The 20,102-nt window shown below is 37.6% G+C and overlaps 1 protein-coding gene across 8 annotated transcripts in view; it reads left to right on the forward strand.

The window, feature by feature from the left end:
- Positions 1 to 20,102, forward strand: part of STRBP (spermatid perinuclear RNA binding protein) — a 176,860-nt gene that overhangs the window by 100,715 nt on the left and 56,043 nt on the right. For all 8 annotated transcript variants that reach the window (XM_023544945.2, XM_023544946.2, XM_023544947.2 and 5 more), the window contains exons 3-5: positions 13 to 233; positions 10,041 to 10,206; positions 13,896 to 14,040. In XM_023544945.2, coding sequence (XP_023400713.1) covers positions 13 to 233; positions 10,041 to 10,206; positions 13,896 to 14,040 — 532 coding nt within the window. The remainder of the gene's footprint in view (positions 1 to 12; positions 234 to 10,040; positions 10,207 to 13,895; positions 14,041 to 20,102) is intronic.

The following is a 20,102-nucleotide window of genomic DNA, read 5'->3' on the forward strand; positions in this document are numbered from 1 at the left end:
TCCTTCTGACAGAGATCTATTCGATCTTTTGCCAATGATGATCGCCACGTTATGGTGAAACATTCAACCATTTACCCATCTCCGGAGGAACTTGAAGCTGTTCAGAATATGGTGTCTACTGTTGAATGTGCTCTTAAACATGTCTCAGATTGGCTGGATGAAACAAATAAAGGAACAAAAACAGAGGGTGAGACAGAAGTGAAGAAAGATGAGGCTGTAGAAAACTATTCCAAGTGAGTGTGACCTGACCTTTGTGCTGCTTTACTGTCATGTACAGAAAAGCTTGAGGGTCCTGGGTTAAGCTTAGTAATGTATTCTTTGGGTTTTCTCACATATATGACTGTAATCAGGAAGTAAATATTACATGGATTCTTTCTGAGATAATTTGAAAGGAAAGCAAGAAAAGAATAATGAGTAGAGCCAGAAAAAGAAAATCGACTTGTTTAGGATCCCTTTGTGGGAGTACACAAAATCCTTTAAAATCTTAATTTTTGAAGATTATGATATATCATCTTTTTCCTATGTTGGTTTAGTCTTCTAAATTTTGAAACAAATAGTAGTGTATTTGACCTAGGTGTTTTAAAAATTTAGTGTAGAATAAAGAGTACAGGAAAATGTATTTTAATGGTTATTTTTGAATGGAGAAAGTGTAATAAGCCTGGGCCAAGGATCAGGATGCTGGAATGTTACACCCGTTATTGCTTCTAACTGTGCTTTTGAGCAAGTCATTTAGCTTACTTGTTCTTGAGTGTCTTCACAAGGAAGTGATCATTAGATGTTAACACTGAAGCTTGAAATTTTCCAGATACACCTCATGTTGTTTACCTGGCCTGTAATGTTCTTCCTTTGCATCGTTGGTGAATTCTTGTTCATTCTTTAAGGGTCACCTCATGAGTCATCTTCCATCCATATCCCAGTCACACTCTCAATGCCTGTTTTTTGGCCTCCGTATCTACCCTGTCCCCTCTACCCCATGCTATACTGCTTCCACTGCAATATTACTTATTCCCTCCGCTCCATCTGTCTCCCGCAATTCCTCCCGTACTTCCAATGGGCTCCTTTACAGTGGTTTCATCATATCCTTTGCATACAGATGTATGCAGTACAGTGGTTCTTTTCTAGAGAGTGAGTTTTTTATTTTGTTATTTAATTTCTAATTTATTCCTGATGTTTAGCACAAAGTTTGGCACAAATACTGTGTGCTTAAAAATACATTTTTAAAAAATTTCCAGGTTCTGGTCAGTTAAAAACTTTCTAAGATTATTTTTTGCATGAAAATAATATAAGTATGGTAAAATTTCACTAAGTGATTTATCCTTTGTAAATAACCAAGTAATTTTCAAACTGACTTAGATAAAGTTTCTTGTGTTTGGAGAGATTGTTTTGATGGGAAGGAAATAGACATTGAAGCCAGCCAGACCTCCAAATTCTACCACTTACAGCCTACCACTTACTGATTTTATGACCTTAGACAACTGCTAAATTACCTTCTATGTGCTTTTATAGCATATGTGTCTCTGGTTATAGGACTTGATCACACTATATTTTTCTTCCCTGAATCCCCTATAAAATCATAAGCTCTATATAAGGGCAAGTACTATGTCTAGTCTACCTTGTTGATTCCCAGAATCTAGCACAGTGCCTGGCATATGATAAATGTTTATTGTATGTTTGTGGAGTGAATAAAGTTCTAACAGGAGGAAACCAGACCCTTTAGCAATTAGAGCCCTGGTGGCACAGTGGCTAAGCACTCAGCTCTTAACTGAAAAATCGACGGTTGGACCCAGCAGTGATTCCACAGGAGAAAAGACCTGGCAATCTGCCCTCTTAAAGATTACAGCCAGAAAACCGTATGGGACAGTTCTGTTCTGTCCTGCCCTGCAGGGTCGCTATGAGTCGGAATCGACTTGACAGCACACAACTATGGTTCTAAAGGTTGAAATAGTAGTAGTGATTAGTGAGATGTAGCTAAAGGGAATGAAGCTTTCTGTGCCATGCCAAGCTTAAAGTTACTGTTTTGAACAGTGTCACTATGACTGGGATAAATGTTGAACTTAGTTCGAAAGATGACACTCATTTGACTGTACTGTATCAGTGGGTTTCAACACATTCCTTCGGCTACAATTTGTAAATGAGGATAGAGATTACAGATTTTTCCCCCCTCAGTTTCCAGTTCTAAATCAGTGTGATAAAGTAGATAAAGAATAGTGAGAAAATATCGATAAATCAGTTTACTTCAGTGAAAGATAGTGTAACCTTTTCATCTTCAGATCTATCATCAGGGGCCAGTTTTCTGCTGAAGGAGGTAATTCCTTGATTTTTTTAAAGTTTTTACAGCTAATTTATACATTGTACCTAGTTGAGTTCTTGTCAGTTTGAAGGCTCTTGGCAGTAATTCAGTTCTTCTTAAATATATATGATGGTTTACAAAATTATACTGGGGCCGTGTCAGTTAGTAATACTATCCAGTAATCTGGCTTTATGTACCTGAGTTCCTGTGCAGGTTAAATAGTCATGCACTCTATATTTAGATTGCCCTCGGGTGTATGCTCATGCTTTTCTAATAAATCTTTCTGCTAATGTTGTTTCTTCTCAAGGCTGGCAGACTTTTGGAAGGCATTCCCTTAGACTTTTGCTTAACTGGATGAGGTCGCTGTGCTTTAAAGGTTTTTAAAGGATAATATGCCTTACGCTTTTGCTTGGATTTTTAAATATAGCTGTATGTGTGGATGTCTTGATTGTCTATGCAAAATCTTTCCATTTTGTGGACTAGTCCCAGGTTGAGCACTTGTCTATGACTCTTCCCATATGGTAAATAAACCTCAGGAGTGCAGATTGATTATGTTCATTATTTTGTATAAAACAAGCAGCACGTCTTCCAAAAACAGAACTGTATTCAAGTAGTGTATTGAGTTCCTGATTCATTACTAAGCATTACAAAGGATACAAAGATAAATGAAGGATAGCTTATATTATTTGAGCACCTTCTATTCCCAGGCACTGTTAGGCAGCTTTTGCCTGTGTTTTCATATTTTACCTATTATCCTACTTTATAGAAAACAAATTGGCTCTAAAGTCAAATAAATTACACAAGTTCCCACAATTTGTATTATTAGGAATATTAGGATTCTGTTCTTGTTTTGGAAACCCTGGTGGTGTAGCGGCTAAGTGCTACGGCTGCTAACCGAAGGATCGGCAGTTCGAATCCTCCAGGTGCTCCTTGGAAACTCTATGGGGCAGTTCTACTCTGTCCTATAGGGTCGCTGTCAGTCGGAATCTACTCAATGGCAGTGGGTTTGGTTTTTATTTTAGGAGTCCTTGGGTGGCGCAAATGGTTAAGCACTTCGCCACTAACCGAAAGAAAGGTTGGTGGTTTGAAACCACCTAGTGGCGCCTCAGAAGAATGGCCTGGCGATCTATTTCCGAAAGATCACAGCTATTGAAAACTCTGTGGTGCACAGTTCTGCTCTGAAACATGAGGTAGCCATGAATTGGAATTGACTTGGTGGCAGCTGGTTGATTATTGGTTAATACTTAATTTTAAGTAATTTCCTATATTCGGGTCACTTGTTTTATAATACCTTTTGTTTTCAAAATGACAGACATATGGTGGTAGCTAATAATAGCTAAAAACTATTGAGTCCCAGGTACTATACTAGATTATTTCTCACATTGTATTAAAACAAACATGCTAGTTTCTGTTACTCTGATGTCCCTCCCTTCAATTTTACTTACAACATTTCTACAGTTCCAAATTTAGTTATGAACAAAGGGTGACTCTGAATTGTTAACAAACATTAACATGTTTAAGGTCCCTGAACCTTAAATGTGTTGTGGAGCAAGGTTTCATATTCAGGTATGTTTGACTCTAGATGCAGTTTTTTTTTTCTTTTAGCATTTATGCTTCAATTTCCCATGAATAAAATGTGAAAATAAAGAGCAGAAAGAGTTTATAGAATGGTTCTGGGGATCAGAAAAAGCTTTATGAAAAAGGTTGCATTTGAAATAGGCTCAGCGGATGGGGTGGGGGAGGGTTTTGATTGACAGTGAGAGGAGAAGGAAAAATAAATCTCAACAAAGATCTACGTGTGAGAAAATACAGGGACTGTTTTAAAGAAATGATAGCTAATATTTATTGAGCTATTAATATATGCCAGACTCTGGGCTCAGTACTTACATGAAATGATAATTAGCACTGTTCTGAGAAGGGCATTATTTCTGTTCTTGTTGTTATTAGCTGCTGTTGATTTGGTTCTGACTCATAGTGACCCTGTGTACAACAAAATAAAATACTGTCTGGTCCTGTGCCATCCTCACAGTCGTTGCTATGTTTGTGCCCATTGTTGCAGCCACTGTGTCAGTCCATCTCATTGAAGGCCTGCCTCTTTTTTGCTGACCCTCTGCTTTACCAAGCATGATAACCTTCTTCAGGGACTTGTGCCTCCTGAGAACATATCCAAAAGTATGTGAGATGAAGTTTCACCATCCTTGCTTCTAAGGAACATTCTGGCTGTACTTCTTCCAAGACAGATTTGTTAACTCTTTTGGAAATCCATGGTGTATTCAGTATTCTTTGCTAACCCATAATTCAGAGGCATCAGTTCTTTTTTGGTCTTTCTTATCCTTTGCCCAGCTTTCACATGCGCGTGAGTTGATTGAAAATATCATGGCTTGAGTCAGGCATACGTTAGTCCTCAAAGTGACATCTTTGCTTTTCGACACTTTAAAGAGGTCCTTTGCAGCATATTTGCCCAATACCCAACCCAGTGCCGTCGAGTCGATTCCGACTCATAGCGACCTTACAGGGTCCCAATATGTTACATTATTTGAATCTTGACTGCTGCTTCTATGGGCATTGATTGTGGATCTAAGTAAAATGAAATCCTTGACAACTTCAGTCTTTTGTCCATTTATCGTGGTGTTGCTTATTGGTCTGGTAGTGAGGATTTTTTTTTTTTTTTTTATGTTGAGGTGTAATCCATACTGCAGGCTGTACAGTCCTTGATCTTCATCAGTAAGTGCTTCAAGTCCTCTTCACTTTCAGCAAGCAAGGTTGCATCATCTGCATAACGCAGGTTGTTAATGAGTCTTCCTCCAATTGTTCTTCTACATATACTCCAGCTTCTCAGATTATTTGTTCAGCATACAGATTGAATAAGTATGGTAACAAGATACAACCCTGACACACACCTGTCCTGATTTTAAACTACGCAGTATTTTCTTGTTCTGTTCAGACGACTGCCTATTGGTCTATGTATAGGTTCTGCATGAGCACAAGTAAGTGTTCTCGAATTCCCATTTGTCATGGATTGAATATGTACCCCTAAAAATATGTGTATCAGTTTGGCTGGGCCGTGGTTCTAGGTATTGTGTGATTTTTCCTGTGGGTTGTAAATCCTGCCTCTATAATGTTAATAAGGGAGAATGGGTGGCAGTTATGTTAGTGAGGCAGGACTCAATCTACAAGATTGGATTGTGTTTTGAGGCAATTTCTTGAGATATAAAAGAAAAAAGTGAGCAGAGAGACAGAGGGACCTCATACCAGCAAGAAAGCAATGCTGGGAGCAGAGCACATCCTTTGGACTCATGGGGTCCTTGCGCAAAGAAGCTCCTAGTCTGGGGGAACATTGATGAGAAGGCTGACAGAGAAAGAAAGCCTTTCCCTGGAGCTGACACCCCGAATTTGGACTTTTAGCCTACTTTACTCTGAGAAAATAAACTTCTCTTTGTTAAATCCATGCACCGTGGTATTCTTGTTATAGCAGCACTAGATGCCATTCTTCACGGTGCTATCCATAATTTGTTACTATCCACATAGTCGAATGCCTTTGCGTAGTCAGTAAACATCTTAGTCAGGTAAACTTCTTTCTGGTATTCTCTGCTTTCAGCCAAGGTGCATCTGACACCAGCAATGATAGCCCTCGTTCCACACCCTTTTTCCAAATCTGGCTTGAATTTCTGGCAGTTCCCTGTTGATGTACTGATGCAACTGTTTTTGAATTATCTTCAGCAAAATTTTTCTTGTGTAATATTAATGATATTGTTCAATAATTTCTGCTTTCTGTTGCATCACCTTTCTTTGGAATGAGTACAAATATGGATTTCTTCCAGTTGGTTGACCAGGTAGCTATCTTCCAATTTCTTGGCATAGATGAGTGAGTGCTTATAGTGTTGCATCTGTTTGTTGAACCATCTCAGTAGTAGTCCATCAGTTCCTGGAATCTTGTTTTTTACCAGTGTCTTCATTGGACTTCCTCCTTCAGTACCATTGATTCTTCATCATGTGTTACCTTGTGAAAACGTTGAATGTCTACCAATACTCTTTAGTACAGTGACTGTGTATTCGTTCAATCTTCTTTTGATGCGTCCTGCATTGTGCAGTATTTTGCCCACAGAATTCTTCAGTATTGCAACTCAAGGCTTGGATTTTTTCATCAATTCCTTCAGCTTGAGTAATGCCAAGCGTGTTCTTCTCCTTTGTTTTTCTAACTTCAGGTCTTTGCACATTTCATTGCAATACTTTGCTTTGTCCTCTCAAGCTGCCCTTTGAAATCTTCTGTTCAGCTCTTTTATTTCATTTCTCCTGTTCACTTTAGTTACTCGATGTTCTAGACCTAGTTTCAGAGCCTCTTCTAGCATCCGCTTTGGTCTTTTCTTTCTTTCCTATCTGTTTAATGACCTTTTGCTTTCTTCACGTATGATGTTTTTGATGCCATTCTGCAATTCGCCTGGTCCTTGGTCATTAGTGTTCAGCGCGTCAAATCTGTTCTTGGGGAAAAAAAAAATTTTTTTTTTTTTTGAAGTGGTATGTAAATTCAGGTGGGATATACTCAAGTTCGTACTTGGGCTCTCGTGGACTTGTTTTAATTTTCTTCAGCTTCAACTTGAACTTGCATGTGAGCAATTGATGGTCTTTTCCACAGTCGGCCCCTGGCCTTGTTCTGAGTGATACTGAACTTCTCCATCGTCTCTTTTCACGGATATAGCCAGCTTTATTCCTTTGTATCCCATCCGGCAAGATCTATGTGTATAGTTGCTGTTTATGTTGTTGAAAAAAGGTATTTCCAATTAATAAGTCATTGGTCTTACAAAATTTTGTTACGTGATCCCCTGCGCCGTTTCAGTCACCAAGGCCGTATTTTCCAGCTTTTTGATCCATCTTCTTTGTTCCCAAGTTTCACATCCCAATCGCTAGTAATTATCAGTGCATCTTGATCGCATGTTTGATCAGCTTCAGATTGCAGAAGTTGGTAAAAAAAAAAAACTTCAATTTCTTCATCTTTTCACTAGTGGTTGGCATATAAATTTGAATAATAATTGTATTAGCTGATCTTCCTTATAGGTGTACATATGTATTATCCTATCACTGACAGCATTGAATTTCAGGATAGCTCTTCACATGTTTGCTTTGTAGATGTAGGTGATGTCGTTCCTCTTCAATTTGTCATTCCTGGCACAGTAGATCATTTAATTGTCTGATTCAAAATGGCCAATACCAGTTCATTTCAACTCACCAATGCCTAGGATATTGATCCTCAAGCATTCCATTTCATTTTTGACAACTTCCAATTTTCCTTGATTCATAAGTTGTACATTCCACGTTCTGATTTTTAATGAATGCTTGCAGCTGTTTCTTCTCATTTTGGCCCTATTCTATAAATGAGGAAATAATCTCAAAGAAGTCATGTAATTTGTAATTTGTCCAGAGTCACACAGTAGGTGACAGAGCTAGGATTTGAACCAGGACAGTCTGTTCTAAATTGTCTCCCAGTATACTGTGTGTCTTAAGGAGCCCTGGTGGTGCAGTGGTTAAGTGTTCAGTTGCTAACTGAAAGGTCAGCAGTTTGAACCCACCCAGCTGCTCCTCGGGAGAAAAGACCTGGTGATCTGCTCTTGTAAAGATTATAGCCGAGGAGACCTATGGGGGCAGTTCTACTCTGTCATATAGGGTCAGTACGATTTGCAATTAACTTGATGGCACACAGCAACATACTTTGTGTCTTAAGTGTCCAGTAGGAGACCAAAGGAAATGATAGACTAAGGAATGACATCTGAGCAGTACCTTTGGAAGATTATTCTCGTTGCCGTATACTGTGGTACAGTAGATTGGAGACGGCAGAGGTTAGCCAGTAAGGTCATGGAAGAGATGGTTATTGAGGTTGTCTAGGTGAGAGATAATAAGAGCCTGAAAATAAACTAGTTTAAAGGCAGTGATTGAGAGGTGGTTATGGAGGAGGAATTTATGAACCATTACTGGATTTGGAAGGAGCACTGGTGGCCCAACAGTTACGTGCTTGACTGCTAACTGAAAGGTTGGCAGTTTGAACCTGCCTTCAAGCTCTGCGGGAGAAAGACCTGGTTATCTGCTCTTGAAAGTGTTACAGCCTAGAAAACCCTATGGAGCAGCTCTTCTCTGTCACATGGGGTCACTATGAGTCAAAATCGACTCGATGGCACCTAACAACAACAACAAAGCGGATTTCAAGAAATGAGAGGATGGGTGAGCAAGGGTACAGAAGAAAGAATCAAAGATGACTGACTGTGTTCTTAATATTAAATAATTCCCTACACTTGGGCTATTTGCTTTAAAATGCTTTTTATTTCATTTCTGTACATATACCACTTTACAGGTTTTCATTGATTTCGTGTTTATTCAATCCCTAAGGTTTAACAGGCACCGAACCAGCGGCTAGATTATTTATAACTTCTTACCTCCACTGCCACGATTTGTTTCTCTCCCTTCTCGCTTCTTCATTATCCAGTTCGTTCTCATCTCTGCTGACTTTTGCCCAATTCTTCTGATTAAGTCCAGCCAGAACGGCTTTTTTTCTTTTTAGCAAAATCAAGACTGTTGAAGTCACACTTTCAGTTTGCTTTGCTTGGCCTGCCTAATTTTGACTTGTCCCTCTTCTGAACTTCCTAAAGCAGCTCTATAATGTAAAAAACCTCAGCAGTGTAGTCAGGCAACTAGGGATTGAATCCAGGCTTTGCCATTTTATTCTTTTTGTGAACTGGAACATTAGTTAGCTTTTCTGAGGTTCACATTCCTTGTCTTTCAAATGTGGTATTTGAAGTATGTGGCATGCAGTTTGTTCTCAGGTGTTACTTTCTCTCCCCCTTTTAAGCAGGTTTTTGGGTACTTAATCTGTTAGCAATTTGTATTGTTACTTCAGAGTAGTGTGAGCTTCTGGAGCGGAGACTGTTTGGATATTCTTTAGTATGTATGCTTCCTGACTCAAACTCTCTCTTACCTGTTGAATGAGTGCTAAATTTAATGTTTCTACTTGTGATTAAAGGAAATGAACCAATAAGAAACTTCAGAATTAAAATTAAGGGTAGATTGTTAACAGTGTGTTTGTTATGCACTATCCATGACTTGATGGTCTTTGAGTGTTTGTTCTTTTAGCCTACTACTGGATTTGGAATGCGTATTTTTTTTTATACTGGCAGATTATTTTTAGTCTGTTGGTTCCTTCCTCCGTTCTTATTTTTACCACATTATTCTGCTTTCCACATGAGCTTTTGTGAATTCCTAGATGATACAAGCCATTTTATAGTTGTGGATACTGAGCCAGCAAGCGCCATCAGGAGTAGAATCCAGGTCTTTCAGATTTCCACTCTGATGCTCTTTCTCAGTACACCATGGCATTCATGTTTTTCACAAATTCTTTTTAATTACTATTAAATAATAAGACGGGGAAGCTTAGGAGAAACAATTTGAAAAACGTTTACGGTAACACAGTACTTTTGGGTTTTCTTGAGCAATATAGATGTAGTAAAGAATTGAAACATCTGTAGTCTGAAATGTGCTCCCTGTTCATTTCCTTGGGGAAGTTAGATACTTTATGAGCCTTAAATCTGAGACTTTAGTTTGTGAATTTTTGAATGTCTGGAGTTACATACCCCTTTATCACTTTACATGGATATCTAGGAAGTCACCTTCATGTATTTTAGGGTTTTTTAAAATATCTAAGTAGTGACAATTGAGTTATAGTTTGGGAAATAGGTTGTAAAGTAATCATTCAGGCTTTTATTTTTAGGGATCAAGGTGGTCGGATACTGTGTGGTGTGATGAGGATTGGCCTGGTTGCAAAAGGCCTGCTGATTAAAGATGATATGGATCTGGAGCTCGTTTTAATGTGCAAAGACAAACCCACAGAGACCCTGTTAAATACAGTCAGAGATAACCTTCCTATTCAGATTCAGGTGAGTACAGTTTAACTGCACCTTCAGGAGAATTTGTAAAAAGATGAAATAAGGAGTGACCGTGATGAATTCAACAGCAAGAGATTGGTAATAGTAAAGAGTAGGTACAGACAAAAGGAATGCCACTACTTTGGGTCAGTGGCTAATCAGCGACATTTAAAGCATATTTCTGGTGATAATACTCAGGATCTACTTACTGAGTTAAGATGGCTATTAAGATACTGTCTTAAACTTTTCAGATGCATCTGAGAGTCTTCATTTTTTTTTTTTTTGAGTCTAGGCCTCTCAGCATCATAAAACTCTTGGATGGGTTGGCATAATATATAAAGGAATTTAAAGATTGAAAAGAGCCTAGACAATTGGAGACTTTCATAGATGAAAAAAAGTTTAACAGATGATAACTTTTAAAATTGAAGACTCACTTAATTTACCAGTGACCCCATCTGTTCTGTTAATTGAAAGTCACTATTAATTCCTTGTTTCCAAACCTTTTTCACACTGTGATGCATTCAGAAAGTTTAAATGGTATGTCCCGTGGACGATGCTGCAGAACACTGGTAGGCTGCTCACCGTAGAAGGCAACAGATAGGTCTGAGATTCTGGTCACTCTAACGGCTTGCCCTGCCAGCCTGGCCCAATGGCCGATTGCATTGCTGATTGGGAAGCTGTGCTCATCTTTCAGTTTCAGATCTTTGTTAACTGGTATACTGGCTTACAGCTTTCTGATAGTTGCGTATTAGTTAGTCCTTATATTCATGTCACACAAATAGGTGTTAACCCACAGGGTCCAAACTTTGAGTTGTTGAATGCTCCCTTCTCTTTTACTTGTATCTCTTTTAAAAGGACTGTTTTTTCCAAGTAATATGAAGTCTAAATGTGTTTTTATTAGCTTTGTTACTGGATCATTTTCTTTCATATACCAACTTACCGTCAAAACCATCCCCCTACTTTTTTTTTTTCTTTTCTTTTCATCTGTCATTCCTGACCCTTAGATTTGAGTTACTTGTTGAACATTCACCTATATTAATTTTTGGGGGCCATGATTTTATTTTCGCATTCTGCCTTAGATCTATGATACACTTTTCTAAGTGACCAGGCATATTTGGCTTTTCCACTTCCAATTCTGATGGAAAATATGTATTCTGGTCTCTTATAGGGTTAAATTTGTTATGTTTTGCTTTTAAACTCTTATGATCATTTGGGGAGGGAAAGTGGTAGGCAACTTGTAGTACAATAAAGCTTTAAGAAATGGAAAACACCATAACAAAGGGTTCTGGCTAACTATACTTTTTTAAATTCAAATGTTAATAAAATTCCTTTTATTTCAATTATTTTTTTGTATTGTTTAGATTTAATCTATATTTCTGCTCAAGTACAAGGAACATTGTTACCATGGAGTCTATACTAATGTACTTCTGAAAAGATCAGACATATTTGAGGCATGACAGAATAACCTAGAAGGTTTTTCCAACCATCTCACCCCCCTTCCCATTCCCTGTAGTAAGTCCTGTTTCACATGAGAATAGTCGTATTCCTCAGTTGTGTTAGGGTACAAAGGTTTGAGAATCAGTGCTATAGTAAATCAGAGTTCTCATTCTGAAAGTCTGTCACATCTCTCCAGTACTGAAGATTCAGGAGATTGGGCCAAACTTTAAAAAAAGAAATTTTTTTTTTTAGTTTGCATTAAATAGAACTTTCTTTGTGCACATCACAACTGTGTGAACTCACCTGCTAAGTGACAGTCTTTATTTCTACGCATCACAGTTTTAAAATATTCTTGACGAGCAAGCAAGTATTGGGTGGGGGGGCGTGGGGGGGATCCAGGAGAGAGTGCAGTCTGTGCAAACCATCTCAAAGTTGAAGCAACTAGGGCTTTTTAGGCTAGAGAAGACAAAAAAGAAGATGTGAATATCGTTAGGTCTTTGAAGGGCTGTCTTGGAGAAAGTAAAAGAGGCCCAAACTCCACATAAGACCAGTGGTAGAAATTATGAGACATCAATTTCAGTTTGGCACAACCAGCGAAGTTGTCCAACGATGTAACTGGCTGCTTGGTGTGATGGTTAGATCCATTACTATAGGTATTCAGGTAAAAGTACATTGCCTGTAAAATGGGGGTGATAATTATACAGTCATTTTAGATTAAATGATATACATATACATACATAATATACATACATGTACACATAAGTACACACACATATTGATAATATTTCAGGAAGTCACTTAAGTATGATTTTCCACCTTCACACCCCCACATTGCCCTTGAGTTTCCCTTATGTGGAAAACCAGTCTCTGATATCTTATTTTCTTATGAATTAAAGATCTTTTTCCTGAACACTTACTACAGGAGAACTTTCATTTGTCTGATACCTTGATTGATTAAGGCTGTACTATACTTTTTTTTTCCCTACATACTCTTTCCTAGGGTGATTTTAGAACTTCCTTAAGCAAAGGAAAAGAAGGATGACCAAAAATAGAAACCATTTATAATTAGTCTAGCCCATATCTCATACCATATGCTTATTACTTTGGTTGTATGTATTCAACTGTGGTGATGTGCACCCATAATTGAAAAATTAGTTTGACTCATTCTACAGTGGACATCCTTAATGCTCTTTGGCACATAAATGTAAGCAGCTTTCCGCTGTTTCTCTGTAGCCTAGTAATTTTGGTTCTTCTATTCACTGTGTGGCTTTTCCCTTGCTTTGTTTCTTCTGTTCAAAATTAGGATAATGGATTTTCTCTTTCCTCTGTTTTTTGGCATGTTTAATGAATAGTAAAGTGTTATTTTTATGTAAGTGGCTTTGAATTCTTTTAAGGCACACTGATGGGCAGAAACCTAGTAGTAGTAGTACCTCCATTCTGCCTGGCTACTTTGTGTCAGGCAATAGAGACTAAATTTCACCACAAAGAAAGACCCTGATTATGTACTTAATGTATAATAATATGTTAAACATAATTTAATATATAACCATAATTGGTTGATTATTTTGTGGAAGGCCTGTAAATTATATGTTTATGCTAAACAGAAAAATTATGCTAAAAGAAGCAATGTACTCACGTTTCCCTGTGGATGTCAGATGTTGTGTCCCATAATGATAGGGCTCACTGGAATGATCTCTGATGGCTGTCATCAGAGTGGGGAAGTTACTTATTTATATTCATTTTTCTGGTTACCGACTGTGCGGAGATCCTTTTTCATGCACGCTTACTCGAGTCTCTTTAAAAATCTACATAATCTTATATTTGTAAGTCCTTGGCAAGTAGGAGTTTCTGTTGAAGCTTTTCAGTCAAAAAAGCTGATGTTTTAAGAGAGCATTCCCAGCTATTTATTATTCTACACTACAGTAAAAATTGCAAGAGCAAGAATTTACCCTTTATCACACAAATGATGCTGTTGGCAATTTTACTTTCAAATATTATAAAGAATGGGCTTAAATATTGTTTAATAATTATATAGATAGATGGTTTACACTGTAGTTGCTTTTTGGGTGATGGAGAATGATGGTTTGCTTCTAAGTTGACAGGTAAGAAATATTACCCCAAATGAAAGAACTAATTGAGGACTTTACCTTTTCTGCATAGTAATGCTAATAGTCAATAACATTTGAGAACTAAGGGGCGAGGATTCATTTTTGGAGATTTTAATCTAATTAATTGGGTGTTTTTGAAATCTTGGTGACTTTCAGAAACTCACAGAAGAGAAATACCAAGTGGAGCAATGTGTAAATGAGGCATCTATTATAATTCGGAATACAAAAGAACCCCCGCTAACTTTGAAGGTGATACTTACTTCCCCTCTAATTAGGGACGAATTGGAGAAAAAGGATGGAGGTACATGTATATATTTTTTTGTTTTGTTTGGTCACTTAATACCTGTCTTGAATGCTGTGTTAAGTATTCTTTATAGATTTAGGAAATAACTATTTTCAATTGTTTTATGCCACCCATAATATTTTAAATGGCTGTATTTCTACATAATCAGTATATTTTGCAATCATGTATAAATTCAAAATATAAAATATGTTAATTCAGAGATCCTATGCTTATATTGGTCTTAACTCTTTTAATTTTCATACCATTTTGGTTTTCTATTTTACTTTGTCTAGTATTACATTAAGTTATTGATACCAGCCAACTTATATAGTTTGGTTTAATGGTCAGATTTCATCATTTAGTGTGGTTCAAAACAGTACTGCTTTCAAATTTACTCACTTAATTGTTTTAAAATTACTCACTTGCACATTGCACTTGACTTCTGATAAGTATGTAACCTTGTAAGATTTCTACTTTATTTAGTTTTCCATGTATAGATTTGTCTTACAGAGTAAGAGATGTAAATTGGGGGATTGATTTTTTCTTTTTTTTGAGTAATATTTTTCTAGGAGACTTGACCATGTTAACATTTTGAGCATGCTATATGTAGGAATCATGCTTTTAAGATTTCCTTCCCTTGAAGTTGAAAAGAATCACTGTGTTGCAATATCATTTTTACAAAAGGGGTATCTATTTAGTTATCATTAGCTTTGAGAAGTAATGATCAAGGTGTGCTGGGCTTCTTTTTCTTATGTCTTTATCCTGTCAAGTTAACTTGTTTCTGCCTCTCAGTCCTGTCCCTAGAAACTTACCGTGTGATATTTCTCCTGTGTCAAATCTTTGACCAACTGGCCACTCTCTGTCATGAAAATGTAGAAGCACTTTGGCCTACCTGGGTCAATGGGGGCTCCCTACTGCTATTTTTTCATCACTAGATTTCAACAAGCCCCATTGCTCACTCTCCTACCTGAAATACCAGTGCCGTAAGAAATATCGGTCAGTTGCTTAGTTTATTTCAAGTTAGTGGTAAGAGTAGATAAATATATTTACCAGTGAAGTTAGAATTTAAGAGTTTTGGCAGACATGACTCATAGGATCACTTAAAAAGTGATAGACTCCTTTAAAAAAAGTTTTTTTTTTTTGGCTAACTAAAATCGACTATACCATACCCAACAGATACAAACCAGACATATTTATAAGTAATATTTTAAAATCAAAGTGCATCCAATCTATAGTTGGGTTTATGCCTGTACGTTTTTTTGCTGTATGTAATATCTGTAGCACCTCTAAAGAACCAATCTTAAATGGCTTAATTTCTTTAACAGCTTTACAGTTTACCATTAACTGTAGAACTATAAAATGATTTCTGCAGTGTCAAGATAAGTATTAATTCTGGTAAGCTGTGTTCTACTTGACCCTCTAGTGTAAGACCTACTGTTTCTAAGTGTAGTTATAATTATAGGTATTATTAAAAAATTATTTGAGTATAGGGAGATGAGAAAAAGACTGAAATCGTTGCCAAGGACTAGGTTAATTGTACATTTGCTTGTAGCTGTAGGCATTCCTTCCAGTACTTCTTTGAAAGCATTAAGGGGACATCAGACTTCTTTTTTCCTGTGGCTTTGTGGGCTTACATGGGATTTTGTCATAGCTTTCGGTGATACCCTTAATATTAGTCTGTTTCCTGTATAACTTTAATTTCTGTGCAGAGAAGCTGAAAACAGATTCTTTAGTGTATTGCGTGCTTGCTAGAACACTCTTTATAACAGAATGGAATTTGTAATAAAGTAGGAGAGTCATAGTCTCTGTTCAAGGTATTTGGATTACTAAAGGATCCAGAAATCTTGTATGAGCTGAGTCTCACAAGCTGATGTTACTATTATCCTGTGGGAACAGGTAAGGTAAAAGAATCACCTCGGATCTGTCATCTCTCTTTTTGAATGGCAGAAAGATTTGCTTTGCAATTTATACGTTGTTCTTAACCTCGCGGCCCTGTTGATTGATATGCCTTCATAGTTTGATCATTTTGTCTAACCTGGGCTTTGTCAAAGACAATTTTTTGTTCTGTGCTAGCAGTTTTGTAGTTCTGGCCAACCTGGAAAATCCAGCATAATTGAGCATTTGAGACATGGGCTATACAATTCTTAGGACTTTTGTTTTCTCTGGATGGCTCTTCATTCCCTTAATGCACTTCTTTTTACTGCATGGGATTCATTTAGGTTGCAGGGATTCCTAGGACTGGAACATATTCCTTTTTTCAGTCTTACTCATTTTGTTTCTCAGGGTTTAAAAACTAACCCTTGGAACTTTTTTTCTTGGAGACCTTTTCCTATAGTATCTGAAGTTTCCTTCACCTCCCCCAAAATAAATTATTCACAAACCATGTACACTTCACATCTTCAGCCTCCCTCTCTTCACTTGGTACACTTTTGGGCAAAATCTACAAGGAGAAAAAGCATGCTTGAGAGCAGACAGAACCAGAGGACTGGGGCAGGTTCGAGCATCAAACTTACCCACTCAGGGATGTCTCTGCAGAAGTGAATCTTAGTAAATTTCAACTCACCCTTCATGTTTTACATTGCCAGAGTGTGTAGTGAATCTCCTGGTATTGTTTACTGCTTCACATGTAAGGTTTCTCCAATGCTGTCAACTTTCTTTCCGTACTTTAACACTTTACTTCAAGGTCCTATAGAATAGCTCCTTCCCCATTACTACATCTTTCTTGCTAAAGAAGCCATAGGAGAAAAAGCACAGAGCCTGATGCCTGGCAGGATTATGTTTGATAAGATCTTAACTCCATTAGTAACTATTGCTGTGCAGTCTTAGGCAGGTTTCTGTTGTGTAAGATGTGAATAATACCCCAGAAAGTTGTTTTGAGGTGAAATGAGAGAATTTATATGACTTGTACAAAGCCTGGCACAAAGCAGTTGCTCAATAAATGTTACTCAACTCTCTGCAGAGACTCACAGAGCACACCCAACCTACTCAAATTGCTATGAGTTAACAGTGAGAATGATGTGTGCATGACAGCTCTGAAGAACTAAACCCGAAGACGATTAAACTCTTAAAAACCATTGAAGTGTAGTCTTGGAACTTGTGTACTGTACTTGACGCAATGCTAGTAATGAGCTGATTTATTGTGTAGCTTACAATTCACTGAAGGCAGTTATCTTTTCACCCCTTATTCCTAGCACCTAGCATACTGTCTAATACATGGTAGGCGATTTAAAAAAAGGTATGTTACATAGCAAGCATATTGTCTGCTTAAAAAAAAAAAGCAAAAAAAACAGGACTAGACCATTAAGAAGCACATTAACAATGATCATCTCAGAGCTCAAGCAATGTATCTTGAAGATTTAGCTCTGTTAAAGTGTTTTATAACCTACTGTGTGGCAAGCACTTCCTCATATACATCATTTATTATAACCCTCACAACAACCCTGTGAGGTGGATAATTGCTCTGTTTTATAAATGAGGAAAGTCTCACGTTTTACCCATCTCTGCATTCCACTTTCTCATTACCATCTGGGATAACCGTATAAATGCTTTAGGTGATTTAGTTATTCTGAGCGTCACACAGAGTCTCAGCTTCTTCTGGTGCTTGAGATTTTAAACCAGAAGTATATTTACTATCGAGGGTGATAAATCAGCTGTTCATTATATTTATAACGCAGCTGAAGGCAGGTGGCTAGAGAAATTATAGAGATTCTTGTGGGTTAGTCTAAGACAGACCTCTGTCTTCAGTGCTGGGGTAGATTTTCCAGGGTTCTCGGAAAAGTTGCCTGAGTGTACCTTTTCATGTCCTGGAGTCAGTGTGAGGTTCTAATGCACCTTGGCAGAAGTTCACTAGTATGTATCTACTTGGGTCAAGGCAGTGGATTCTCACAGTGGAAAAATCACAACTGGGGTTAAAATGGCGCTGCCTCCTTTATTTTCCTACCTTCCACAGCTACTAGATCTACACGATCCAAAGCAGCCCTTAGCCATGATCTTTCCAGTGGTTAACTGCCTAGTGAGGCATTGAAGAAAAGTCATACAGAGCGATGTTACTAACATACATGAGGAGAAGAGCCGTTTCTCTCTCGTGCCATGTTGTTACACTGACCTGTCCACTTCGTCGTGTCCTGATGTTGTGCATGAACATACGGGTTGGAGCACAATGTCTTTCTTTCCAAAAAGCCTCGAGGAATTGAGAGAGGCTAACTAGGAAATTCTGTCAGCATGAACTCAGTAGCTCAGCTTCATCCAGATTGTGAGAAGTTCCTCATGTGATAACCCAGCTCAATTATTTTACCTTTGAAGAGCCCAAGTTCCAGACATATAACTCTTGTTTAACGTAGTCATGTTCCGGCTTTTTTGCCGTCCCATCTCCAGACTAGGTTTTGTTAACAGGGGCAGTTAGTTAGATTGTGTGAAGGGATTGAGAGAAACTGACCGACATTTCCTGCAATACGTTGTGATATTTTGACTACTTATCTAACCTCTAACCAAATAAACAAGGTTAGGTGTAATAGACTTCTTTTTCAGTGCTTACATTGCTCAGGATATTGTATGTACCTTCCTGCCCTGATGCCAGGTCACTAAGACATATGTTTTGTGTAGCTTTTTTTTTCTTTGCTCTTTGCATTTTTGTCTGTCTCCCTCTCCCTCCGTGCTGTTTTTTTTTTTTTATCTGTTTCACTGGTCACTGTAGGAAAAGATGGAATGGATCATATATCGCTCATAATTAAGGACTTCAAGACGGCTGTTTATCGGGAATCTCTGCTTCTCCACAAAATTGAAAATCTACGTTAAAGTTCATATAGAAATGTTAAACTTGCAGTACTGGTATCAGAAGCAGCAATCTTCCCAGCAGCAGTTCTGTGATTGCCACATTAAGAAGTTATCTTTTTAATTAATGAAAATATGCAAAACTATCTATTATTAGTTACATAAAGAAATAGGCAAGCTGGACTTATAAGTAGTGCTGCAGTTCCGTACATATGAATTTATATTGTTTCAATGTAAGACACTTTGAAGACCATGAAGTTAGATGAATTATATCTCCTCTGCCGTTTGCCACCTCATGAATTTTGAAATATTTTGGATCTTTTGACTTTTTGACAACTATCAGAGCATGAAGAAACATGGCCATTTCTGATGGTGATGGAAAAGGGAATCTGGTGCAAATCTTCTGTTCACTGCCTGTCTTTTTCATCTCTCTTCAGTGGAATCTACTGCCTCCAAATGTTGACTGTCTGTAGCAAGCTGATGTCCCTATTTTTTTTTTTTTTTTCCAGCAAGAGTCTGTGGTTATATTCTGATTTTGGGGAGGGAAGAATTTGTCTAAATATTTTTGCCATTAACCCCTTTAAAAATATCTGTGTCAGAATGAGAGTAAGATATTATTTATAAGCTCTGACTACAGAATGAAAGTACAAGAAAATACAAGAAGACTTGGTTTGCCTCATCTTTTCCTATCTAGACCTCCTCTCTTCTTTCTTCTGTCACCCCCCCCACCCCCTTCCTGATATCCCTGCTCGGTGAGATGATAGACTAAAACTTAGCTTGCCTCACTTAATTTAAAAATCGACGTCTTAAAAAAAAAAAAAAAGAAACAAAAACAATCAAACTCATTGTCCTTGAGGTGATTCTGACTTATAGCGACCCTATGAGACAGAGTAGAACTGCCCCATAGGGTTTCCAAGGGGCGGCTGGTAGATTCAAACGACCGACCTTTTGGTTAGCAGCCGAGCTCTTTACCACTGTGCCACCAGGGCTCCAAAAAAAAGGAAGGAAAGTTCATACCTTTTTTTGAGTATTACATTACTTAGCAGCCAATCAACCTTTGTCATGTCTGACTTTTAAATGATTCTAATCATTCATTTCTAGTAGTTTGTTTTATCTAGTATGTGAGTTTTACAGAGGCGTCTGTATTGACCACAGTTAAAAACACTTTGCCATGAAGACATTAAAGTCAGTTCATTGTGTATTTTGTGTTACTACAAAGACAAAACTGAGTAAGTCCAAGAGCTAGATTGCCTATGACATGAATACCCATGTCATATTTGTTTTGTGTTCATAACATAATATTAGTAGTT

Source organism: Loxodonta africana, chromosome 9 (genome assembly GCF_030014295.1).
Source record: "Loxodonta africana isolate mLoxAfr1 chromosome 9, mLoxAfr1.hap2, whole genome shotgun sequence".
Lineage (NCBI taxonomy): Eukaryota > Metazoa > Chordata > Mammalia > Proboscidea > Elephantidae > Loxodonta > Loxodonta africana.